Raw genomic sequence first — 22,164 nt, 5'->3', positions numbered from 1 at the left:
GAAACCCTGCTATGGTTTTCATACAAGTCCAGGCAGACCCCAAATTTTTTGCAGCAAATTTGCTTTCAAGGAGGTTTTTGTAGCTCTGTTTTGCTTTCAAGATCTCGATTTTCATTTCCTTGGTGGCTGTCTGAAAATCGGTAACAGCCCCTCTTTAAAGGACTGTCTCTTTTTCCTTAAACAGGATTTGACACTTTTAGTGACCCATGGCTTATTGTTAGCGTAAATTTTAACGCGCTTACGGGGTATAATCATGTCTTTACAAAATACTGCATAGGAGCTAGTAACATCCACCAAAGCGTCGAGATCATCTCCACAAGACTGAATAAAAACTTCCCAATCTGTACACTTAAAACATTCCTGCAAGGTAAGCACAGATTCTTCTGACCATATGTCAACATCCTTAGTCTTTGTCTTCTCTCGTTTTAAGACAGTTTTATAGATGGGCAGAAGATGCACACAGTTATGGTCAGAAGATCCCAGAGGAGGAAGCGGGAGGGATTTATAAGCATTCTTCACCGATCCGTAACAGAGGTCCAACATTTTATCCCGTCTGGTAGGACAGGATACAATGTGCAGCTCAATAACTTCATAATCAGACCCTGTGGTATTTAGGCAGCAGAACAACTAAGAATAACAACTACAAATAATGTTTTTAGGTTTCTGTTGTACTGCAAGGTTCTGTACAGGAGAACCAAACCAAGAGCAAATATTACGTCTCATTTAAACCTGAGCACGAAGAGCCATCAACATTTAGCAAATTGAATCATCTTTGTTTAGATGCAAGAAGAATCATATAGAAATGAAAGAGTAGAAATAGAAATCCAGAGCAAAGATATCCTCTAATTCAGCGTAGCACATGTGCAGCTGCTGCGATTCACGTAAGCATTCGGCTCGTCGCTGTTGCAGATTTTTCTCTCGCTGTTCTGGCTCACAGCGCTGCAAACACAAAAATAAATATCCCCAAAGGTGTGAAAGGGAGCTAATTAGTAAGAGTATTGTTACTCTCCGCAGGAGTAGTCCAGCAGTAGAAATCAGTCCAATAACAAGGTGTGTAACATCTAGCAGGGTGACAGAAAAACCCAGGGTAACTTCTAAGGACCTCAACGTCTCTCTCACATTGTGTTTTTTAAACATGCTTCCATTTGTCACTTCAGTCTTTACTCTGAAATACAGGAAGAGAAATCATGGCTGAAACAATTTCTCATGAAACCAGGGGTGTGGTCCAACAGTCAGTTTGGTGAGGAAGGTTCCTAACTGAGAGAAGTGACCCAGAAGTATCTGTGTAGCAGCCACAATGAATCCAGATCATGAGCTTTATTAACTGATCAAAGTCTCTTCTTTCATCTTCTGTATCATTCAGTTTGCATTGGTAATGCCCATTATTGTAATGCTTTTTTAAGACGAGCAAAACTTTATTTCACTTTGGGTTAGCTGGGATAAGTGATGGATGGAGGGAATTTTACTTCAGCCACAGAAATCCTAAACAGGAAGGAGGAGCAGAGTTACAGTGGATCACTATCCAGCAGGGAAACAAGGTTTATTTCAATTTCTTGGCCATGAGTGAGATTTACTGAGTGGGCAAATTAGGGAGACGACACCATCAGATCCCGAGCCCTCCATGTGTTAATCAAGAGACGGCTGCTGTGCTACATCCATAAATAATGAATAAATTAGGAGCTAAAGCTGAAAGGACAGTTTATTTGTACCATCTTCACGCGAACACATTCAAGAACATCACAGATGAAGAAACATTAAAAACTTCCACACTACATAAAGCAAGAAAAATAGTTTTTCTTTCAGGTGGTTTCAGAAAAACAGAAACATCAAACATCTCCAAGACTCTCTTTGAAAGAACTAAAAACCTTTGTTCTCATGGTCCAATCATGAGTGAACTCCCCGATGAAGCCTTGTGTGCTAAAACATGTCAGAGTTTTAAAGGTTAAACATGAGTTTCCAAAACGTTTTGCTGGAGAACAATGAACTATTTGACTGAGTTTCAATCATTTACAGACGAGCAAAACCAGGACAGAGAAAAAAGGACAAAACTGACTCAGTAAAACAACAGAAAAGAAGATCCCATGTAGATCTGTATTATGTAGAAGTTCATCCCAGCAACCAGTTCAGTCAACACAAGTTTAAATGATTCTATCTGAACTCTGTGGAGCCTGATCTCCAGCTTTTTGAGTCTGACCAGAGGAAACCAGAGGATCTTTCTGTGTCTTCAGATTCACTGTGATCCAGTGATGGGAGTGATTTCAGCCCTGAGTGATCGCGCTGATGTTTGCACAGAGCAGACAATGAGGTGAATGTTTGGGCACATTGGTAACAGTGAAACAGTTTATTAGTAACGTGGGATCGTTTGTGTGCAGAGTATGATCTGAGATTCCTGAAGCTCTTGTCACACTGGTCACAGCTGTAGTTTCCTTCCATGTGTCCACGTTCATGAATGTTACGATTACTTGACTGTGAGAAGCTTCTCTCACAGTGTCTGCACTTGTGTGGTTTCTCTCCTGTGTGGACTCCTTTGTGTGTTTTAAGCTGACTTGCAGTGGTGAAGGATGACCCACACTGATCACAGAGGTGCTTTTTAACCCCACTGTGAATCAGTTCATGTTGTTTTAAGTGATCCGATGTGGTGAAGCTTCTCCCACATTCTTTGCAGTATTTCAGTTTGTCTCCAGTGTGTCTACGTTGATGTAGTTTTAGGGTCTTTTGCCGACTGAAAGTTTTTCCACAGAGGTCACAATGAAAGTCTTTCCCACCACCACAGTGATGACAGGGTTGAGAACTGGATCCATCTGTGTCGCTCTGCTTCTAAACAAAGACACAAAGACAGTGTAAGTCAGTCCTTCAACATTTGTATCCTGAACGTCGCCTGAAATAAAGAGCATCTCTGCAGACGTCCAACTACATTTGACTGTTTCAGTTAACACTAGAGATGGCACGATACCACTTTTTTATGTCCGATACCGATATCATAAATTTGGATATCTGCCGATACCGATATGAATCCGATATAGTGTTTTTTAATCAACAAAACTGTTTTTTAAAATATCTTGCTGCATTTTGCAAGTCTGCAAGTTCATACTCAAGTTTAAAACAACAACTACACTAAAGCTATTCTGTTATACCTGTATACAAAAAAAAAATATTTCATAGTTCAGCAATACTGATCAATCTAATAAACTTAGACCTACACCATCCTCCCTATTCTCGTATTTTAAAGAGTACTTAGCGTAAATATTAAGCAACCTAACTAATAGGGTTCCAACTCCCAGCAACAACAAAAATAAATAAATAAAAAATAGGGAACCACCCCTCACGCGCCACCTCATGATGCTTAATCGACGTAATCAACCTTAATTTGATGCAGTGTAAAAAAAAAAAATGCACAGAAATCAATTATTTTTCAAGAAATATTAAATAGATTCAACATCTTTCTTCAACAAAATTGCAGACTGCACAGATGGTACCTTCCCAAAGGAAAAAGTACTATAGCTTACTAGGGTATATATATTAGACTTAATAGTTACTATATACAGTAATTGACTTCTATTCATTTTACATCAAATTAAAACTTTGGGTGTCAGATAATTATTTATTAAAAGCTAGACATTTTAAATGAGAATAAGAAAGAAAAGTATGTCTTTGTGCCCCCTTTTCCCAGTTAATGCCCTATCGGCCCCCCTGGCTAAACTTTGCTAGATCCGCCCCTGCACAGTTACCAGCGTCAGCTACATAGAAAAAGATCCTGGTGTAGAAAGTAATATTAAATAAATTGTAACAACAGCTTATCAAGCTTAAACGTGCTGCTGTTGTTCAGCCGCTGGTTTCCTCTTTCTGGTGCAAAGTGGACCAAAAATAAACAAGAGAGACAGACTCGCGACAGAAAAGCCGATCAGCTGATCATTTAAGCAGTTCCACGATTGAAGTAGCAGCCGGAGAGCGAGAGGCAGTCGCTCGTTAAGCTTAACGTGGGAATGCTTTACAAACATTCAGAGATGGACTTACACACTTGCTTTACTTCTCTCGGGGATAACTTTGTCAGAGATGAAATGCCAGGTTGCTAGCGAAGCTCCAAATGCTATCCAGACCACCGACAGGTCCCCCACATGCCACAGCCGCTCTATCACGTGATGCATACTGCTACGACGTGCTAACGTTCTGAGGCGAGTTACGGCGTGTTGCAAGTTTTGCTAGGTGCTTTCGTGATATTTAATGGATCGGATTACATTTTTTATTTTTCTCCGATATCCGATCCAGTAATTTAGGTCAGTATCGGACCGATACCGATACGTAATATCGGATCGGTCCATCTCTAGTTAACACACTCAGTTTACTGGGCTGCAATAACTAGAATACTACCACCATAATACTACAGTAATACTAAAATCATAACTGAAAGGAAAATCTGAATAATCACTCAGAGCTGCTTTTCCATGCAGTAGAATTGCTAACATGCTAACACAGTTTAATGAGCAGAGTTGTTCCAAACAGTCAGGCTAAAATGACAAGATAACAATATAAATACATACCTCACAGTAGCTGCACTTGTAGAGTCTCTTTCTGGTGTGGATCTGTTGGTGTTCTCTCAGGTCATGTGGAGCTTTAAAAGTCTTCTCACACAGGTCACATTGATAAGGTCTCTCCTCAGTGTGGGTAAATATGTGTCGTTGTAACTGTGCGTCTGTTGTAAACTCTTTGCCACACTGTTCACAGCAGTACAGATCATGTCTGGTGTGAATGCGTAGGTGTATATTTCGGCTCCCTCTCCAGCTGAAAGTTTTTCCACAGATGTCACAGCTGTATGGCTTAATTCCAGAGTGGGTAACTAGATGACTCTGTAAGTGGCTACTGCGAGTAAAAGCTCTGCCACACTGATCACAGCTGTACGCTTTAACTCCACTGTGGATGAGTTGGTGTTTTTTAAGGGAACCCTTCAAGGAAAAAGACTTTCCACACAAGTCACAGCTGAACGGTCTCTCTCCAGTGTGGATGACCTGATGCTGTTTTAGTGAAGCCCTCACAGTAAAACCCTTCCCACACAAGTCACAGCTGAACGGTCTCTCTCCAGTGTGGATGACCTGATGCTGTTTTAGTGAAGCCCTCACAGTAAAACCCTTCCCACACTCGTCACAGGTGTGTTTTTTCTCTCCCTTTCTTCTGTGAGGTTTGTCGGCCTCCTGAGAGCGCTGACTTCTGGCTCCATGTTGGTCCTGCAGTGACAGAGATACAAACAGAGGCAGTGAGTGAAATGCAGTCGTGGAACAAACTCAACCTTCAAACTCCATTAACACTAGTTTTAAACCTGAAGGTGGAGCGTGGCACCAAACACCTTAAAGGTCTCTTATCCCCACCTGCTGGTAGTTCTAACACATTACATCCAACCTGCTGTTAAAGATAATTCATGACTGTTCAAACACTAAAATCATGCCCATCCCTCCTGATTGTACACACACACACACACACACACACACACAATTTTATAATTTAGATTATTTTGTTGTTTCCTATTACATATTTCTATAATTTGTATAGATTTATACAGAATTATTCAGTGATAATAAATCCTATGTTTGTTTATTCTAAAGGAACCCCGTTAGCTTCCACAACAGATGTTGCTCGTCTTCCGTCAAATACTCACATAAAATATTACACAATAAAGTGGATTCAAGATATCCACATAATTTCACTCTTACATCCACAGTGAGGTTTCACAATTGTTCAAATATAAGCAATCAATAATAATGATTATAATAATAATAATAATAATATCAATAACATTGAGGCACATTACACAAATTTCAAAAACAAATCATGTCTTACAATATTTACAAAAACTAAAAGCTCTGTAAATCGGCTTTTAAGTGTTCATTGAAGTTTTGAATAATTCTCTAATTTTTTAAGGCAACTTATTCCACTTAAAAGTTGCTCTAAATGTAACAGTTTTACAAAACGTTACTTTTAACTCGAGCATTTACTAAATTGCAGCTTGTTGAAAACTGTGTAATATGATGATGTATTTCATCTGGATACTGCAGCTGAGCAGAATAAATGTGGTGTGTTTAACAGAATTGCTTTCTTTAGAACTACAAGTAAGCCATAGAATATTTTAGCCTGTACAGGAAGCCAAGAAAGGTTATTATGCATTTGATCAATATTAGTATAGTATGAACATCTTCACACTAATCTGGACGCCTTATTCTGGACTAACTGAAGTCTGTTAAGATCTGTCTTATTAGCTGCTGACCAAATGATTGAACAATACTCCAGATGAGACATTACTAGTGCATTAATGACATCTTTCATAATGAAGAAGTGATACACAAAGAGCATTTCATAGCCATAGCTATGCCTTGTCGGCAGAGTTATGTGACATTAGTGATGTTTGTACTTTCAGCGTTAACTTGGTTTTAAAGCCTTTAAAATATACGCCGTTCAATAGTCGACCTTAATCTGACAGAGAATGTGATGATTTTGTGGATAATTAAAGTCAGTCATATATCCACAAACACAACAAGCTGAAAGTCAGTGATGCTGCTCGGTTTGCAGTCCTGAACATCACGGCACAAGCAGGATCCACTGCACTGTTAATCTGAGCTGTGTTCAAATGTTCAAATGTATATGGTGATAGATATATCTTTGGTCATATGGTCCTGCTCTGTCTGTCACCTTCTGTGTTGAGCTCATTGTTTCCTCTGTAGTGGCTGAGCTGAGTCCAAGTAGCTGAAAATGTTCCTCTGCTGCTCCGTCAGACTCTCCTCCTCCTGCTGATCAGCTGGGACACAAAACAGATCTTTGTTAGGCTCCACACTGCACTGAAGAGTCAAAGTGTCTCATATGTTCATCTGACAAGTAAAAGAACACATTGTTGTTTCCCGAGGTGGGCAACTTGTTGGAAACAAACACAAAAGGTTTGAGCACTGATACCTGCCATTGCTGGCATTGAAAGATGCAACACCAGCAATGTGGATTGTCAAGACTCAAACCAATCATCAAGCAAAGACAACAGGGATCATTTGTTTCTGTTTATTTAGCATTCACAGCATTTGTAGTTGCCTTCTGTGCAGGGGAAGTCCACGCACACTGTGTGGTACCGCCATCCGCAGAAGGTGCATTCAACCTCTGTAAGAGAAACGAGATTGTCTGAGACTGAAATGATATTCACTAAAGAAGTGGTGATTTGTAAAACTTCACATTTTGTTCCAGGACGTACTCTGCATGAAAACAAGCGCTCACTCTTCCTGCTCAACAAATGACAAGGGCGGAGCCTTATACCACGTGATACAGAAGCTGTGCCGTGTGATGCTAAAATTAGCAGGGAAACAACAACGGAGAGCACGTCAGGGATGACGAGAAAGTGACAGGAGAAAATCCGTCCCGGTCAACCACCCAAACATCAATAACGGGAACCTTATACAGCGCTTCCCTATACACGTCGAACTCCCGCAGGCACAAAGACATTACGGAGGCTATCACTTATCACCTGACCAAAGATATGGCTCCATCAACACTGTGCAAAACGAGGGATTTAGGAAAACGATCAACACCTTAGACAAACGCTACACAGTGCCGTCCCGCAACTATTTTTCTATTGTTGCACTACCTGCTCTGTACACGCAGCGTCGAGCAACGGTGGAGACGGAATTTCAAGCAGGACAACATTTTGCTGCAACAACAAAACGTGAGACATTTGTTGTTTTATGTTTATTTATTGTTATGACAGAATCATGATCTCAATTCTAAGCAAAAAATCGTGGTTCTCATTTTATGCAAACTCGTGCAGCCCTAACATTAACACAAAACTATTGTTTCACCAGAGAAACACACATGAAGAGAGAGAGAGAGACAATAACAGCTACCAAACAGTCGTCATAATTCGTCACACAATGAGAAAAGGACAAATCAACAAGTAACAATGACTAATTAATATTAAAATCTGTAACATAATGTATTGTTTGGAGTTTAGTCTGATTGGTTCAGGATGACCTGCCATTATCCAATCACACGTCTGCTTACCTGCATCTTTTCTCTTTTTTCTAACCTGAGCACCTGATGGCTTTGAACTTTTGTTGTCCATCTTCCATTGGTTTGAATTTTGCGCTCCAGTACAAACACAAATCCCCCAACCCGAGGATCAGCACAATTAACCTAACAGACCTACACCTTAGTTCACAGATTCACTTTGTCTAAGGTTGATTTCTGGGATTTCACACAACCCAGGATTCAGATCGTGAATCCATGATGGGCTTGGATTTACATCATTATAAATGAAATGTGCTCTACTTGGAAGCAGCCGGCCCCGCCCCTTTTGACGGGTTGTGTGAGACTTTAAATCATCAAACTGTAAATTATAAATTTAAATTGTTATTGATCCTTTACCCCGAGTCCTAAAGTGTAGATTTATTTTCTTACTCTTCTTATATTTATTGTTTGTTTACTTGCACCGCTGTAACTGCAGCCTCGTCGTCTCGTCTCTCTATATGCTGGACTGTCTGTAGCGGAGATGACAATAAAGTTTACTTTGACTTCAGCAGCGCGCAGGCGCACCGAGGGCTCTCGCGCTCACTTTATAGAATTTAGAAAAAACATCGGTGCAGATTATAAGTCTGTATCATAATATCTGTTTGTTGTGTTGTTTTTATTTTGTTTTGCGAGTTGGTTATTAGATGCCGCTCCAGCCAGCCAGAGACTCCCCGCCGCCCCGCCCTCTCCTCCCTGTGCCGCCAGCAGCAGGCGCACCTCGCAAACGGAGGGCGCCCTTACTCCCAGCAAATGGCTGATAGAAAACCGATCGGTGCCTACGAATTTCCCAATATGCGTTGGCATGACGTCGGGGAACCATGGGTACGACCGATTATTTTATTTTTTTCTTGCCAATGCCCGTGATGCCCCCCCACCACGATGCATTCTATTGGTTTGCATACTTACACACACCCAGCTGTGGTTTCCTGTTTTGCTGGACTCTGGAGAGCCCCGCCTTTAACGCTCTTCTCTCACAGAGAGCAACAGAAAACTTGGAAAAACTCCAGATTGACTGAACTCAGTTCAAAGTTACCTTGACACCTTTAGATGTGAGAGGTAGTGATGGTGTGTCAGAAAGATCAACGCGCTGCTTCAGAAGTACCGTGTCGAGGCTTGATTCGTTTGGCCAGAGTCACGTGATTAGTGACGTCTGAAGCTTCGTTTAGAACGTACCTTTTTTTAAATCGAACTTTATTGAAACACAATGAGTATACAACATACAAACAGATGAAGTTTACAAAAGAACAGAACATGAACATACAGAACCAGGAGTAAAAAAAATTATGATATGAATAGGCGAAAAAAATCAACATATTGTAACGTGCAGTGGAGATGAAGCCAGCCGCGGAGGTGTGCAGGTGGATAGCGAATGAGCAACAGCTTCTGACTTTCCAAAAAGTACTCATTTATTTACAATATCAAAAATAAAAGTGCTACCTCTACCACACATTACTAAAGAGCACACTAGTCCGCGTACACACGGGAGCATCCATTACAGGAGGAGTGCGAAGAAGAACAAAAAGGGGGTGACACCAGTCGTGAGACAGGAGGCGCCGCCATGTGGTGATACACTGCATTACAATAGCAACTGTTACATAGTCCCCCCTGGTGAGAAAAAGGCTGTCCTCAGCCGTACACAGCTGAAAAAGCACACACCACACCTAACAGTACCCTATACATAGAGGTTACAGCTAAGATTGGTGCACACACACAGGGCAAAAGACCATTTAAAAATGAAATTGGTGAAAATAAGACGAATATGTACAGTGGAAAATCAGTTTCCTTCATTTTTTTCACTTTTTTCTTTTGTTCTTTTTTTTTTTTTCTAAGTAAATGCCAAGAATGAACCTTAACGCACGAAAGAGCCATAAAACTGGATTAAGTAGAGCAAACAGAAACATCTACATATCATGACTCAAAGTAGCAATGCAACAAGACAGCATCAAACAGGTTTAACCAAAACATTTCACTTCAGATCACGCCTGGTTGTGTGAAAATCATTAGTCCATCTTTTGTTGCTCCAGCCAGACGTAACTCTGGGGCAACGTCTGGGCCTGAGATTGTAATGTCCACCAGCAGCTGGGTGCTGGACAGATCTGGGTGAAACACTCTCTGGAACAGCGCCCACATCAGAAGAAGAGTCAATGTCCGGTAAATCAAAGGGGAATGGCTCAGAGTCAATGTCAGTGTCTGCAGGGGGGCCAGGGTGGGCCTGAGAGTCAGACTTCAGACCCTCTGCGGTCTCTCTCTCAGCAGGCAATGAAACAGAATGTTCTTTGGAAGTGAGAGAGTCCCAGGTATGGAACGGTTACATGTTCACAACATGATAAACACCTGCATCCACACCAGAGTCCACCCAAGTGAGCCTGTAATTAACATCACTGAGTCTCTGAGATACACACAATGGTCCCTGAAACAGTGGTGCAAGTTTAGCAGTAAAGTTAGACTGAGCGTCTGACCTCACAAGGTCACCAACACGAAACGTGGCATGTCGATGTCTCAAGTCATAGTAATGTTTTTGTCTGTCATGGCTATAGTCCAAAGCTGCTTTGGCGTGGTCGTGAGCTTCCTGCAGGGAGGCTCTCAGAGTCTCAGGGTAAGGCACACCCGGTTCATCAACACCTGCTGTAGAAGGCTGAGTGATAAGGTCAAGCGGGGTGTCTAACTCACGACCATAAAGCATCATGGCAGGAGTCATACCTGTACTGTCATGGGGGGCGGTGCGCAGAGCAAAGCAAATCTGAGGGAGAAACTTGTCCCATGATGTGTGCTTATCACCTACATAAGCGCGGATTGCAGTTTTCAGAGTCCGGTTGACGCGTTCAGTAGCATTTGTCTGAGGGTGATATGCCGTAGTGAGTCTGTGCACCGAGCCTAAGGCAGAAACAACATGTTCAAAAAGCTCACTCACAAAAGGAGACCCTCTGTCAGAAATGAGGTAAGTGGGTGTACCATGCCTAGCAAAAATGTCAGTGCCGAATTTACCAGCTGCTACCTGAGATGTAGCTTCTTTGACAGCACTGGCTTCAACCCATTTAGTCAAATAGTCAACAAACACGATCAAATAAGCATTACCAGTGGGGGTGCGGGGAAGTGGCCCAACAAAATCCACACCCACATACTGCCAGGGTTTCTGGGGGACAATGGGAACCATAAGACCGGCTGCTTTTTTCTGACTTGGCTTGGTGAGTTGGCACACTGAGCATGAAATCACATAGCGTTTCACATCAGCTGCCATTTTGGGCCAGAAAAACCTAAAACGCAGTCTAGCCAATGTCTTAGAAACACCCAAGTGACCTGCTGTGGGGTGGTCATGGTAATAGTCCAGCAAGGTGCCTCTCATGGAAGTAGGGGCAAACAGTTTCAGCTCTTTCAAAGGGTGCAAAGCACATGTGGACTTGGGTTCTCTGTGATACAAAAGAGAGTCATACACAACATACTGTAACAAGGTGGCGTTGTCCGAGCTGTTCAGAGAGTCTGCTTCAATGTCTCTGAGGAGTGGACCTGTGACATGATCGTCTAACTGCAGCTGTCTGAATTGTGAACGGTCAGCCAGAATGACGGGGGGCAGAGTACGAATGTCCAGGCTGCCCATAACAGCATGATCTGGTAAAAGATCTGTCGGCCTGTCACAGGTCAGAGGCAAAGGGTTGCGTGACAGTGCGTCGGGAACTTTGTTCTGTGCACCAGGTTTGTGCACTATTGTGAAATCAAAGTCCTGCAAACGAAGTGACCAGCGGGCGAGTCGGCCCGTTGGGTTTTGACGAGACATGAGCCACCTGAGACTGTTGTGGTCAGTGAAGATAGTAACATGAACACCTTCAACATATGGGCGGAAGTGTTCCAGAGCCCATATCACAGCGAGGCACTCCTTCTCTGAAGTGCAGTAGGGGAGTTCAGCTTTGTGAAGGGAGCGACTAGCAAAAGCCACAACGTACTCACGACCCTTGTCATCCTTTTTCATCAACACTGCCCCAAGACCAATGTCACATGCATCGGACTCAGGACTTCTCATGTGATCAGTGTCACATATAAGTGAATTTCTCCCAAGCCCATTATAATCATGGAGAAAAACACTTTGCCACTGTTTCCAGTAAGAATATTTTATAGCGCTTTAAAGTTCAACCTCTCAGGTCTGGATTAAAGAGCTGATTTGTTAAATCGGGAACTCACAAAATACCAAAATATCACCAGCGGTGGATCACACCTCTCAGATGTTCTTATCTCAGTGCACTGTAACAAAAGCACAAACAAACGCAACCAATAAAATACTAATAAAGTAACAAATACTGGGGCCCATTGCAAACATGTCCAAGCATAAAACCATCTTTCTCTCTCTTAGAGAAAGAAAACAATCCAAACCTCACTGATAAAATCAACCTAGTGTCAAGCAAAACCCAAAAATCAACCAAAACTTCACCAGAAAGTTTTCCTCCCTCCCGGGACAATATTGTGCAGGAATACGGGCACCGTAACTCCTTTTGCACTGACAAAAACATGTTGGATTTACTTGATTCAATAGTGGACACTGGTTGCACACAAAGGTTTTGCTTTGGCAGAAACTTAAACAACTGAGTTAAATCAACACAACCTTTTCATATTCAGTAAACCTGCATGTTGTGTTCATAAAACACGATTGAAACATGTTCAGATGGAGTAAGTTGAGCTCCTGGAACATTTTAATCCTTCAATTGAAATTGAATGGGTCTACAACAACTACCATCCTCCTATCTCTATCCTGGTTGCAGCAGGGCTGGGAAATAACCCTGAAGTGATAGGTTACCAGGCAGGGTACACCCTGGACAGCTCACCAGTCTATCAGATAGAAACACACAGCCGTTTACATTCATGGATAATTTAGCCCAGGACCTTCTTACTGTGGAGCAACAGCACTAACCAGCATGCCAACAATGGAGGAAATACAGGAAAGCTATGATTTCCTGTATTTGAGGCAGAATTCTTTTGTTCTTGCCCTTGACAGGTTAATCCACAATAAATAGCAACAGCATGCATGTGGTGTGTGTGTCGTTGTCTGCCTCTTATAACTCCAGTGATTTTCCTGTAGTTTGAAATCTTATGCGGTGTTGACACAATAATTTGTTGTAAACCAGGAAATTCCCAACTGTGGTAGAAAGCACAGCTTAGCCTGAGCAAATGTTCAAAGAAAAGTCGTCACTTCCTGATTTCTGCTTCACTGATAAATATTGTCACACTGGGGTTTTTGCAAATGATATCAGTGAGCACTGTGTGGCAGCTGGAGTCAGACAACTGAAGCTCCCACAATCAAGACCACAAACAGCTTTCAAAGGAGATTTGAAGCTTTTCTGGCAGCAAGCTTCATGATTTATGGGACTGGAACTGGAACAGAAACTACCTGATCACCAATGGTGAGCTGGCATGGAATTATTTTTATGACATTTTATCAAAGTTATAAATAAGCGTGCCCATTAACACATAGTGAGTGAGCATGTTGTCTTCCCACGCAGTGAACAGCGGATGCTAATGTTTCTGTCACTTTTTACAGAGTCAAACTCAAAGTAAGGTCAGTGCTTCCACGCTTTAAACGCTGCACGCTCACACTCTCTCCACACTCGATAGATTATCCATTGTTCATCTGCACACAGCTGCGGTTTTAGTAACGCAGTAACGCAGCGTGCTTACGGGAAAGTAACAGTAATCTAATTACCTTTTTTGCAATAGTAATCCCTCACTTTACTCGTTTCTTGAAAAAAGTAATCGGATTACTGCCCATCTCTGGTTGGAGCTGTGCACTTGTGGGTTCCACCTTGTGTACACGTTTATCTTTGCTGTGTGTACTTGTACCTCTGAGTGGAAGCTGAACTCTTGAGTTCGAGTATCGAAGCATCAGCTGTGACGTTAAAGTCCAAACAGCTCGTTCATTTGACGTGCAAATGAACGAAGGTAACGCCGTTTTCATGTGGATGTGTCACTGAGACACTTTCCACATCCACAGCTCACAAAATGGGAAAACTATAGAAGTATAACAATGAAGAAGTTACTATGTTACGGGTCCCAAGGATGAAGACCTCGATGACAAATATGTTACCTGTAAAAGCAGGTGAAGAGCAGAGTAAGGAAGACACGATGCGTCTCTGCTTTCCTCCAGAACGTGTCTGAGTCTGATTTATTTCACACAAATAAATGCTATAAAACACTAAACATGAGCTTTCAATATACTGTTCAGCTGGTTCCTCGTTCACATCAATTACATTTACTTATTTCACAACATCAGTGAAATATACTCTTTTTAACTGGTTCAGTTTCTCAAGTTCACACTTCTTTCCATAACAGCTACATCCTTTTATCATATCAATAAACACATCACATTGTCTTCTGCAGTGTCTTACTGGCTAAACAGTTCTATTCAATAACAGCATTGGTAAATACATTACATTTGTTCCCTCCAGTAATTTACTGGCAAAATCACTATTTAGTGCATCATGAAACACAGCTTGTTTAATCAACCCATGAATGCCTCTGTTAGCTACACAGAGTTGCTCAGAGTGCTTGTGTTACACTAGCTAATCTACTCAGTCACTTTAACAGAACTATTAACATTCACATCTCACAGAACTGATTTGATTGGAGCATTACAACACGTTTGCACAGAGCATAGGAGCGCACTGACTCTGCTTCACGAGCGCTCCACCTAACGAGCGGGCTCGCGGTGCGGTCGCGCGGGACACTCCTCTGGTTTTCTCCCGTGTTTACATATAAATAACTTTGGCGGACCGCCTTAACTCTCCCATTCACATTAACGTGGGTAACCATGGTGACAATAAACAACATTTTCGGTGCGAGCACCGTGTACCGACCTGTAAAAGCAGGTGAAGAGCAGAGTAAGGAAGACACGATGCGTCTCTGCTTTCCTCCAGAACGTGTCTGAGGAAGCAGCGGAAGGTGGGCTCCACTTACTGCTCCCCGAAACCCCGGAGCAAGCACCAAAGTTCCGCCCTCACTGCTTTCTAACATAAAATGAATCCCTGTTACATGGATTTTCTATCCTCTTAAAGAAACTGAAAATAAATACATATAGCAATGAAAAATGTCTCGTTACATGACTGTTTCACACAAAATAATATTAATGTGGTCATTCCCTCACAGGGGTGCCACAACTACACTGCTGTTTTGACAGAGACACAGTGTGTTTATCTAACTTGGCTGAAGCCAAAGTTCTCCAGACAAATTCAGTCTGTTTCTGCCAAGTGTGAACTCACTGGATGAGCGCCAGATACACAGAATCAAAAAGGGATAAATTACTTTTCTTATGTCATGTTCCCGTCACAAACTGGCTCAAGGAGAGGGGAAGCAGGAGTCCACAGATGAAATGTTCCTATAAATAAAGTGGAATTTATTCAAACTTTGCCAAAACTTCAACACATCAAATACAAGCAGTTCAGCAGGGAGTGGATGTGTGTTGCATGTGCCAGGTGGATGCAGAGAGAAGCCAGGGCCACGTTCAAACCTGAACACGCTGCACAGTGTTTTGTTCCATTTGTTAGGGATGAATGAAATGCTTCCTTGAAAGGATGTGTGCAGTCACCAGTGGGCGTGGAAGCATGTGCGCCCTCATTTGGTGGGTGTGCAAGAAAAGTCATCCTGTCACACAGCAATGCCTACATAAATCACACCACTCTGCTTAAAATAATAATGTTTAGTGAAGCAGGTGAAGCAAAGGGCTGCTTTTAATAGGCTGGGAGACCCAGGTGTGCTGCTTTAGCTGCTGAGCCTCTTATGACAGAACAGCGGAGAGTGGTAAGAAGGGAGGAGGGGGTCTGGCTGTGTTTGTGAACGATAGATGGTGTAACTCTGGGCATTTCTCTATCAAAGAGACGCTATGCTGTAAGGACATTGAGCTGCTAGCGGTTAGCATGAGACCGTACTATCTACCACGAGAGTTTACACACGTGATTATGATAGCTGTGTATGTCCCGCCCTCTGCTAACGCTGCAGCAGCCTGTGAGGTCCTGCACACTGTAACCAGCAGACTCCAAACACAGCACCCTCAGGCCCTTTTCCTGATCTCTGGGGACTTTAAAGATGATGTAACCATTTAATTATGGTTACATAATTAATTATGTAATTAATTATGCAAAATGCAAAACGCTCAGCTGTGTCTCCAATCAAAGCTCTGTAACTTCAGAGGTGATGTTCATATGTTGACTAATGGTTTTCTTTCATTTTTGATGTACTGCAGAATATTTGTATAAAATCCAGGCCAGGAAAATCTCCTTCATGTGTTTCTGTGTTTTGTCTTCAGCTACGTTGACACAAAGGCCTCTGCTGTGACGCTCACACCTTTGATAAAGTCTGGAGAGTGTCAGCTTCCTTTTTATAGATACAAAAATATGTAATGTTGTGAACTCTGGCCGCAGCGGCGCAAGAAAAAGGAGAATTACGGGAAGCACTCACAACAGGTAAAATCCAAATAACAAAGTAAAGTAGGATAAAATAAAAAACAACAAAAGAACAACACAATATACAGTGGGGCAAAAAAGTATTTAGTCAGCCACCGATTGTGCAAGTTCCCCCACCTAAAATGATGACAGAGGTCAGTAATTTGCACCAGAGGTACACTTCAACTGTGAGAGACAGAATGTGAAAAAAAAATCCATGAATTCACATGGTAGGATTTGTAAAGAATTTATTCGTAAATTAGGGTGGAAAATAAGTATTTGGTCACCTCAAACAAGGAAAATCTCTGGCTCTCACAGACCTGTAACGTCTCTGTAAGAAGCTTTTCTGTCCCCCACTCGTTACCTGTATGAATGGCACCTGTTTGAACTCATCATCTGTATAAAAGACACCTGTCCACAGCCTCAAACAGTCAGACTCCAAACTCCGCCATGGCCAAGACCAAAGAGCTTTCGAAGGACACCAGGAAAAGTATTGTAGACCTGCACCAGACTGGGAAGAGTGAATCTACAATAGGCAAGCAGCTTGGTGTGAAAAAATCAACTGTGGGAGCAATCATCAGAAAATGGAAGACATACAAGACCACTGATAATCTCCCTGGATCTGGGGCTCCACGCAAGATCTCATCACGTGGGGTCAAAATGATCATGAGAACGGTGAGCAAAGATCCCAGAACCACACGGGGGGACCTGGTGAATGACCTGCAGAGAGCTGGGACCAAAGTAACAAAGGTCACCATCAGTAACACACTACAACGGCAGGGAATCAAATCCCGCAGTGCCAGACGTGTTCGCTGCTGAAGCCAGTGCATGTCCAGGCCCGTCTGAAGTTTGCCAGAGAGCACATGGATGATACAGCAGAGGATTGGGAGAATGTCATGTGGTCAGATGAAACCAAAGTAGAACTTTTTGGTATAAACTCAACTCGTCGTGTTTGGAGGAAGAAGAATACTGAGTTGCATCCCAAGAACACCATACCTACTGTGAAGCATGGGGGTGGAAACATCATGCTATGGGGCTGTTTTTCTGCCAAGGGGACAGGACGACTGATCCGTGTTAAGGACAGAATGAATGGGGCCATGTATCGTGAGATTTTGAGCCAAAACCTCCTTCCATCAGTGAGAACTTTGAAGATGAAACGAGGCTGGGTCTTCCAACATGACAATGATCCAAAACACACCGCCCGGGCAACAAAGGAGTGGCTCCGTAAGAAGCATTTGAAAGTCCTGGAGTGGCCTAGCCAGTCTCCAGACCTCAACCCCATAGTAAATCTGTGGCGGGAGTTGAAAGTCCGTGTTGCTCGGCGACAGCCCCAAAACATCACTGCTCTCGAGAAGATCTGCATGGAGGAATGGGCCAAAATACCAGCTACTGTGTGTGCAAACCTGGTAAAGACCTATAGTAAACGTTTGACCTCTGTTATTGCCAACAAAGGTTATGTTACAAAGTATTGAGTTGTATTTTTGTTATTGACCAAATACTTATTTTCCACCCTGATTTACCAATAAATTCTTTACAAATCCTACCATGTGGATTCATGGATTTTTTCTTCACATTCTGTCTCTCACAGTTGAAGTGTACCTCTGGTGCAAATTACTGACCTCTGTCATCATTTTAGGTGGGGGAACTTGCACAATCGGTGGCTGACTAAATACTTTTTTGCCCCACTGTACTTCCCCGTACTGTTACTGCTAACCTCTGTTAACCTAGTAACTCTTACCTTCTAACTGACAGCTGGTCAATAAACGAGCTCCATAAACGCTCCATATTCACCTTTACATGGAATATAAAGGGAAAAGAAGAAACACAGTGCTGTGTCAGCGTTAGACATATAGATATATCCTTGCTTTTAATACATTTGAAGGTGGGTGGGAGAGGTGCTTCTCCGCGTAGTCTACGGTCTCTTTGGGATCGGTAAAGCTTTTCCTCACATCACCATGGGTCACTAACAGCTTTGCAGGGTATAGCAGTCTGTACCTGACGCCGGTCATCCCACGTAGTCTTCCTCTCATATTTGCAAATGCGGCTCTGCGTTTCCAACAGAGGGAGGGAAATCTGGGAGGATGTTTATTTTAAAAACCCTTATACATCAGGTTCTTGTTCTCTGCAGCTTTCAGCAGAATTTCCTCACCAATGTGGTAGTAGTGCAATCTCAAGATGATGGGCCGAGGAAGATGACTTTGTTTGGGACGCTGGCGATTCACTCTATGTGCTCGATCGATGAGTGGCTTCTCCTCGAGAGATAGCGCCTCCGCCAACAGGTGTGAACCAACTCAGTCATCTTGGGTCCCTCTGTGCCTTCTGGTATTCCTGCAGTTCTTAAATGATTCCTCCTGGAGTGCCTCAAGAGCTCCACATCTCTCATCTAACTTCTTTACCTCCGCAGACAAACGCTCCACAGTGGCCTGGAGAGTGGCGATGGTGTCAGAGTGGTTCGAGGCACAGTCCTGCAGTTCAGTCAAAGTGTTATCATGCCTGGCCACGTCGCTTTTTATGTCCGAAATTGAGGGCTGGATGCTCTGGTTCAAGGATGATATCTCGCCTCCTATGGTGGTAGAAATCTCTAATATGCAAGTGTCCAGTGCTAGTTAGTTAGTTCTAGTGGTTAGTGGGGCTTTATTTGATGATTCTAGTGTGTGTTACATTGTTGTGTCGCAGAGCTGTACAGTGTTACAGTTTCTGTAGAGTCTGGTATAAGGAACTCAGATCCCTCTGTGAATAATGTTCACTGAAACTGATCTGTAGTTAATGAACTAGTCAGGATTTACACTAGAGAACGTTTCTGCCATTACATGGCCTGTATTTGTAGAGCGCTTTACTCGTCCCTAAGGACCCCAAAGTGCTTTTTTGCCCAAGGACACAACGACCGAGACTGTCCAAGCCGGGGCTCGAACCAGCAACCTTCCGATTACAAGACGAGCTGCCAACTCTTGAGCCACGATCGGCCCACATATTGTTGTCTTTTGTTGCAGACACCAAGTGTTGAGATCCTGTCTCAACCTCCTACATTCTTCCAGCAGGTTACACATTATTTTTTGTATTTGGAATCAAATATATGTGTCAGTTGGGCCTAGTGCAGGGGTCAGCAACCTTTAACACCCAAAGAGCCTTTTGGACCCGGTTTCCACGCAAAGGGTCAGGGTTCGGGAAAACACTGGGAGCCGCAAATACTTTGTGACATCTAAAATGAAGATAACACTGTGTATATTGTTTTTACCTTTATGCTTTGTGTGAACAACTACAGTGTGTTGCTTATGAAATCCATGAAGTGCTACAGAGAAAATTACATTTGATTTATGTAATGAACACATTTTGAGCTCTTAAAGAAATATAACAAAGGAAAGCTGAACTACAATGATCCATGTAGCAAACACAAACTGTTATATCGCCTTTGGGCTTTTGGAGCCTTGACCTGACTTTTAAAAAATAATTGGAAAAAAGCTCTATGCTGCTACAAAATGAAAAATAGATATTTGCAAAATTCTGCCCAAGTATGTATTTTACCTGGTTACTGCGTGTGGTGGGCGTGGCCTGCAGCGCCGCTGCAGGGGAGGCGGACGCACCTGAGCGGCACCCGCAATCACGCCTTAACGTCTGTGCTCTCTCTGCTGTTGTTGGTGTGTGTCGGGCTGTGAGCTGCAAAGCTACAGCCGGCTGTGTGCGTACAGCAACCGTGTGTGTAAAGTGGTCAATAAAGAGATGCTGAAAAGCGCGTTCATGCAAACATCGTCGGGTCTGCCGTGATATGTTTACAACGGGACTTCTGCTCCTGAACCTCTGCGCACAGCGTCTGCAGGTAAGGTAACTTTATTTATACCCAAAGGCAAGGAAAATTTGCTTTACAGAAAAATGGCAGCATTTGACATCCCTTTAAAAACACACATACCTAGTAAATATATAAAGCTCACTGTGACACATACTTTAATATTTCGAATCAAAAACAGTTCTTATTTAATTCAGTGACAGCAACGGGGACAAAGCTATTTTTATAACGCTTTGTCCTGCATCTCGGAAATAGAAACCTCCGTCCTGAGGGAAGAAGCTGAAATTCACCCCTTAGAGGATGGGAACCATTTTTAAGGATTGATAAAGCCATCCTCTGTACCTGCTCAGAGTACAGGGAGGCTAAACAAGACTGTGGCTCACCTATCAGACGACTGGACCATCTCACTATCTGATTCAGAGAGTTTTTCTCTGTGACAGAGGTCTGACCGAACCATGCCACCAAACAAAAGGATAAAACAGACTCAATAAAAGAACGATAAAACAAAGTTAAAATTTTTTGGTCAATGTGGAAATGAACAAGTTTCCTAAGGCAATAAAGGTGCTGGTGACCCTTTTTACAAACTGATTTGCAATTTTGATCAAAGTTCAGTTTTTCATTGATTATGGTCCCAAGATATTTATATGATTGTACTTGCTCTATTTTCTGACCTTTAATTAAAGTGACTCCGTGCCCATTTTGTTGTTTCCTAAAATCAACAACCATGTCTTTTGTTTTAGATAAGTTCAGCTGGAGATAAGACTCCTCCCACCACTGAACAAAGTCATCAATGACTGGGCCGTGGTTAGTTTCACTCTCTTTCAGTAAGCTGACAATAACAGAGTCATCTGCATATTTAATAATGACCCTGTTTTCATGTCTGCCCTGACACATGTTTGTATAGAGAGTGAATAATAAGGGCGATAGGACGCAGCCTTGAGGAGAACCTGTGGAGGAGAACACTGGGTCAGACAGAACCCCATTTATTCTCACTCTTTGTGACCTGTCAGTTAGAAAATCTAAAATCCAGCCCAGCAGGTTTTTCCTGATTTCAAACTGTTCTAAAAGTCTTTTAATTAAAATATGGGGCTGTGTTGTATTAAAAGCCGAAGAAAAATCAATGAAAAGAAGTCTTGCAAAAGTCCCTTTACTCTCTACATGTTTAAGAATCAGATTTAGTAAAGTCAAAAGTGCGTCCTCCACTCCTCTGTTGGGCCTGTATGCAAACTGCATTGGATCCAGCTGACCTTCAGTCTCTTCATAATCACATTTCTGAGGATTTTTTCAAAGACTTTCATGACAACTGAAGTGAGGCAACAGGCCTGAAGTCGTTTAGATTTAGGGACAGGAACCACGACTGCTTCTTTGCAAAGAGAGGGCACATGTTGTGTTTGCAAGGATTTGTTAAAAATAACCTGAAATATAGGCCTGAGTTCATCAGCACAAGGTTTAATTAGGCGGCCACTAATATTATCAGGACCTGGCTCTTATTCACATTGACTGTATGAAAGGCCTTTTTAACATCGCTGAGTTCAATGATAAAGTGCTGAGTATCTCTCAGTTTCTGTTTCAGTTCCCAAATATCCTCGCTGAAATCAGAAGAACTAAAACGAGCATAAAACATGTTTAAAGCATTTGAAAATCTCTGTCTGAATTAAAACATCTAAAATGACCTGACTGCTGCTCTGGGGATTTTGAAACCCTGCTATGGTTTTCATACAAGTCCAGGCAGACCCAAAAGTTTTTGCAGCAAATTTGCTTTCAAGAAGGTTTTTGTCTGTTTTGCTTTCAAGATCTCGATTTTCATTTCCTTGGTAGCTGTCTGAAAATCGGTAACAGCCCCTCTTTAAAGGCCTGTCTCTTTTTCCTTAAACAGGATTTGACACTTTTAGTGACCCATGGCTTATTGTTAGCGTAAATTTTAACGCGCTTACGGGG

The 22,164-nt window shown here is 42.4% G+C and overlaps 1 protein-coding gene across 1 annotated transcript; it reads right to left on the bottom strand.

Moving 5' to 3' along the window:
• Positions 1–1,681: 1,681 nt before the first annotated feature.
• On the bottom strand, positions 1,682–14,220 carry LOC146712378 (uncharacterized). Its single transcript, XM_085442301.1, has 4 exons — positions 14,096–14,220; positions 6,676–6,781; positions 4,539–5,219; positions 1,682–2,817 (listed from the first exon to the last, which is right to left on the bottom strand). Exons 2-4 carry the CDS (start codon positions 6,691–6,693, stop codon positions 2,149–2,151), a joined length of 1,368 nt encoding a protein of 455 aa, XP_085298427.1. The 5' UTR covers positions 6,694–6,781; positions 14,096–14,220; the 3' UTR covers positions 1,682–2,148.
• Between the last annotated feature and the right edge of the window lie 7,944 nt (positions 14,221–22,164).

This window comes from Copadichromis virginalis, linkage group LG3 (assembly GCF_057382275.1).
Source record: "Copadichromis virginalis isolate Kocher_CV1m ecotype Utaka linkage group LG3, C_Virginalis_male_GT1.1, whole genome shotgun sequence".
Taxonomy (NCBI): Eukaryota; Metazoa; Chordata; class Actinopteri; order Cichliformes; family Cichlidae; genus Copadichromis; species Copadichromis virginalis.
Note: the sequence above shows the minus strand (reverse complement) of the source record. Positions and strands in the feature narration are given on the sequence as shown.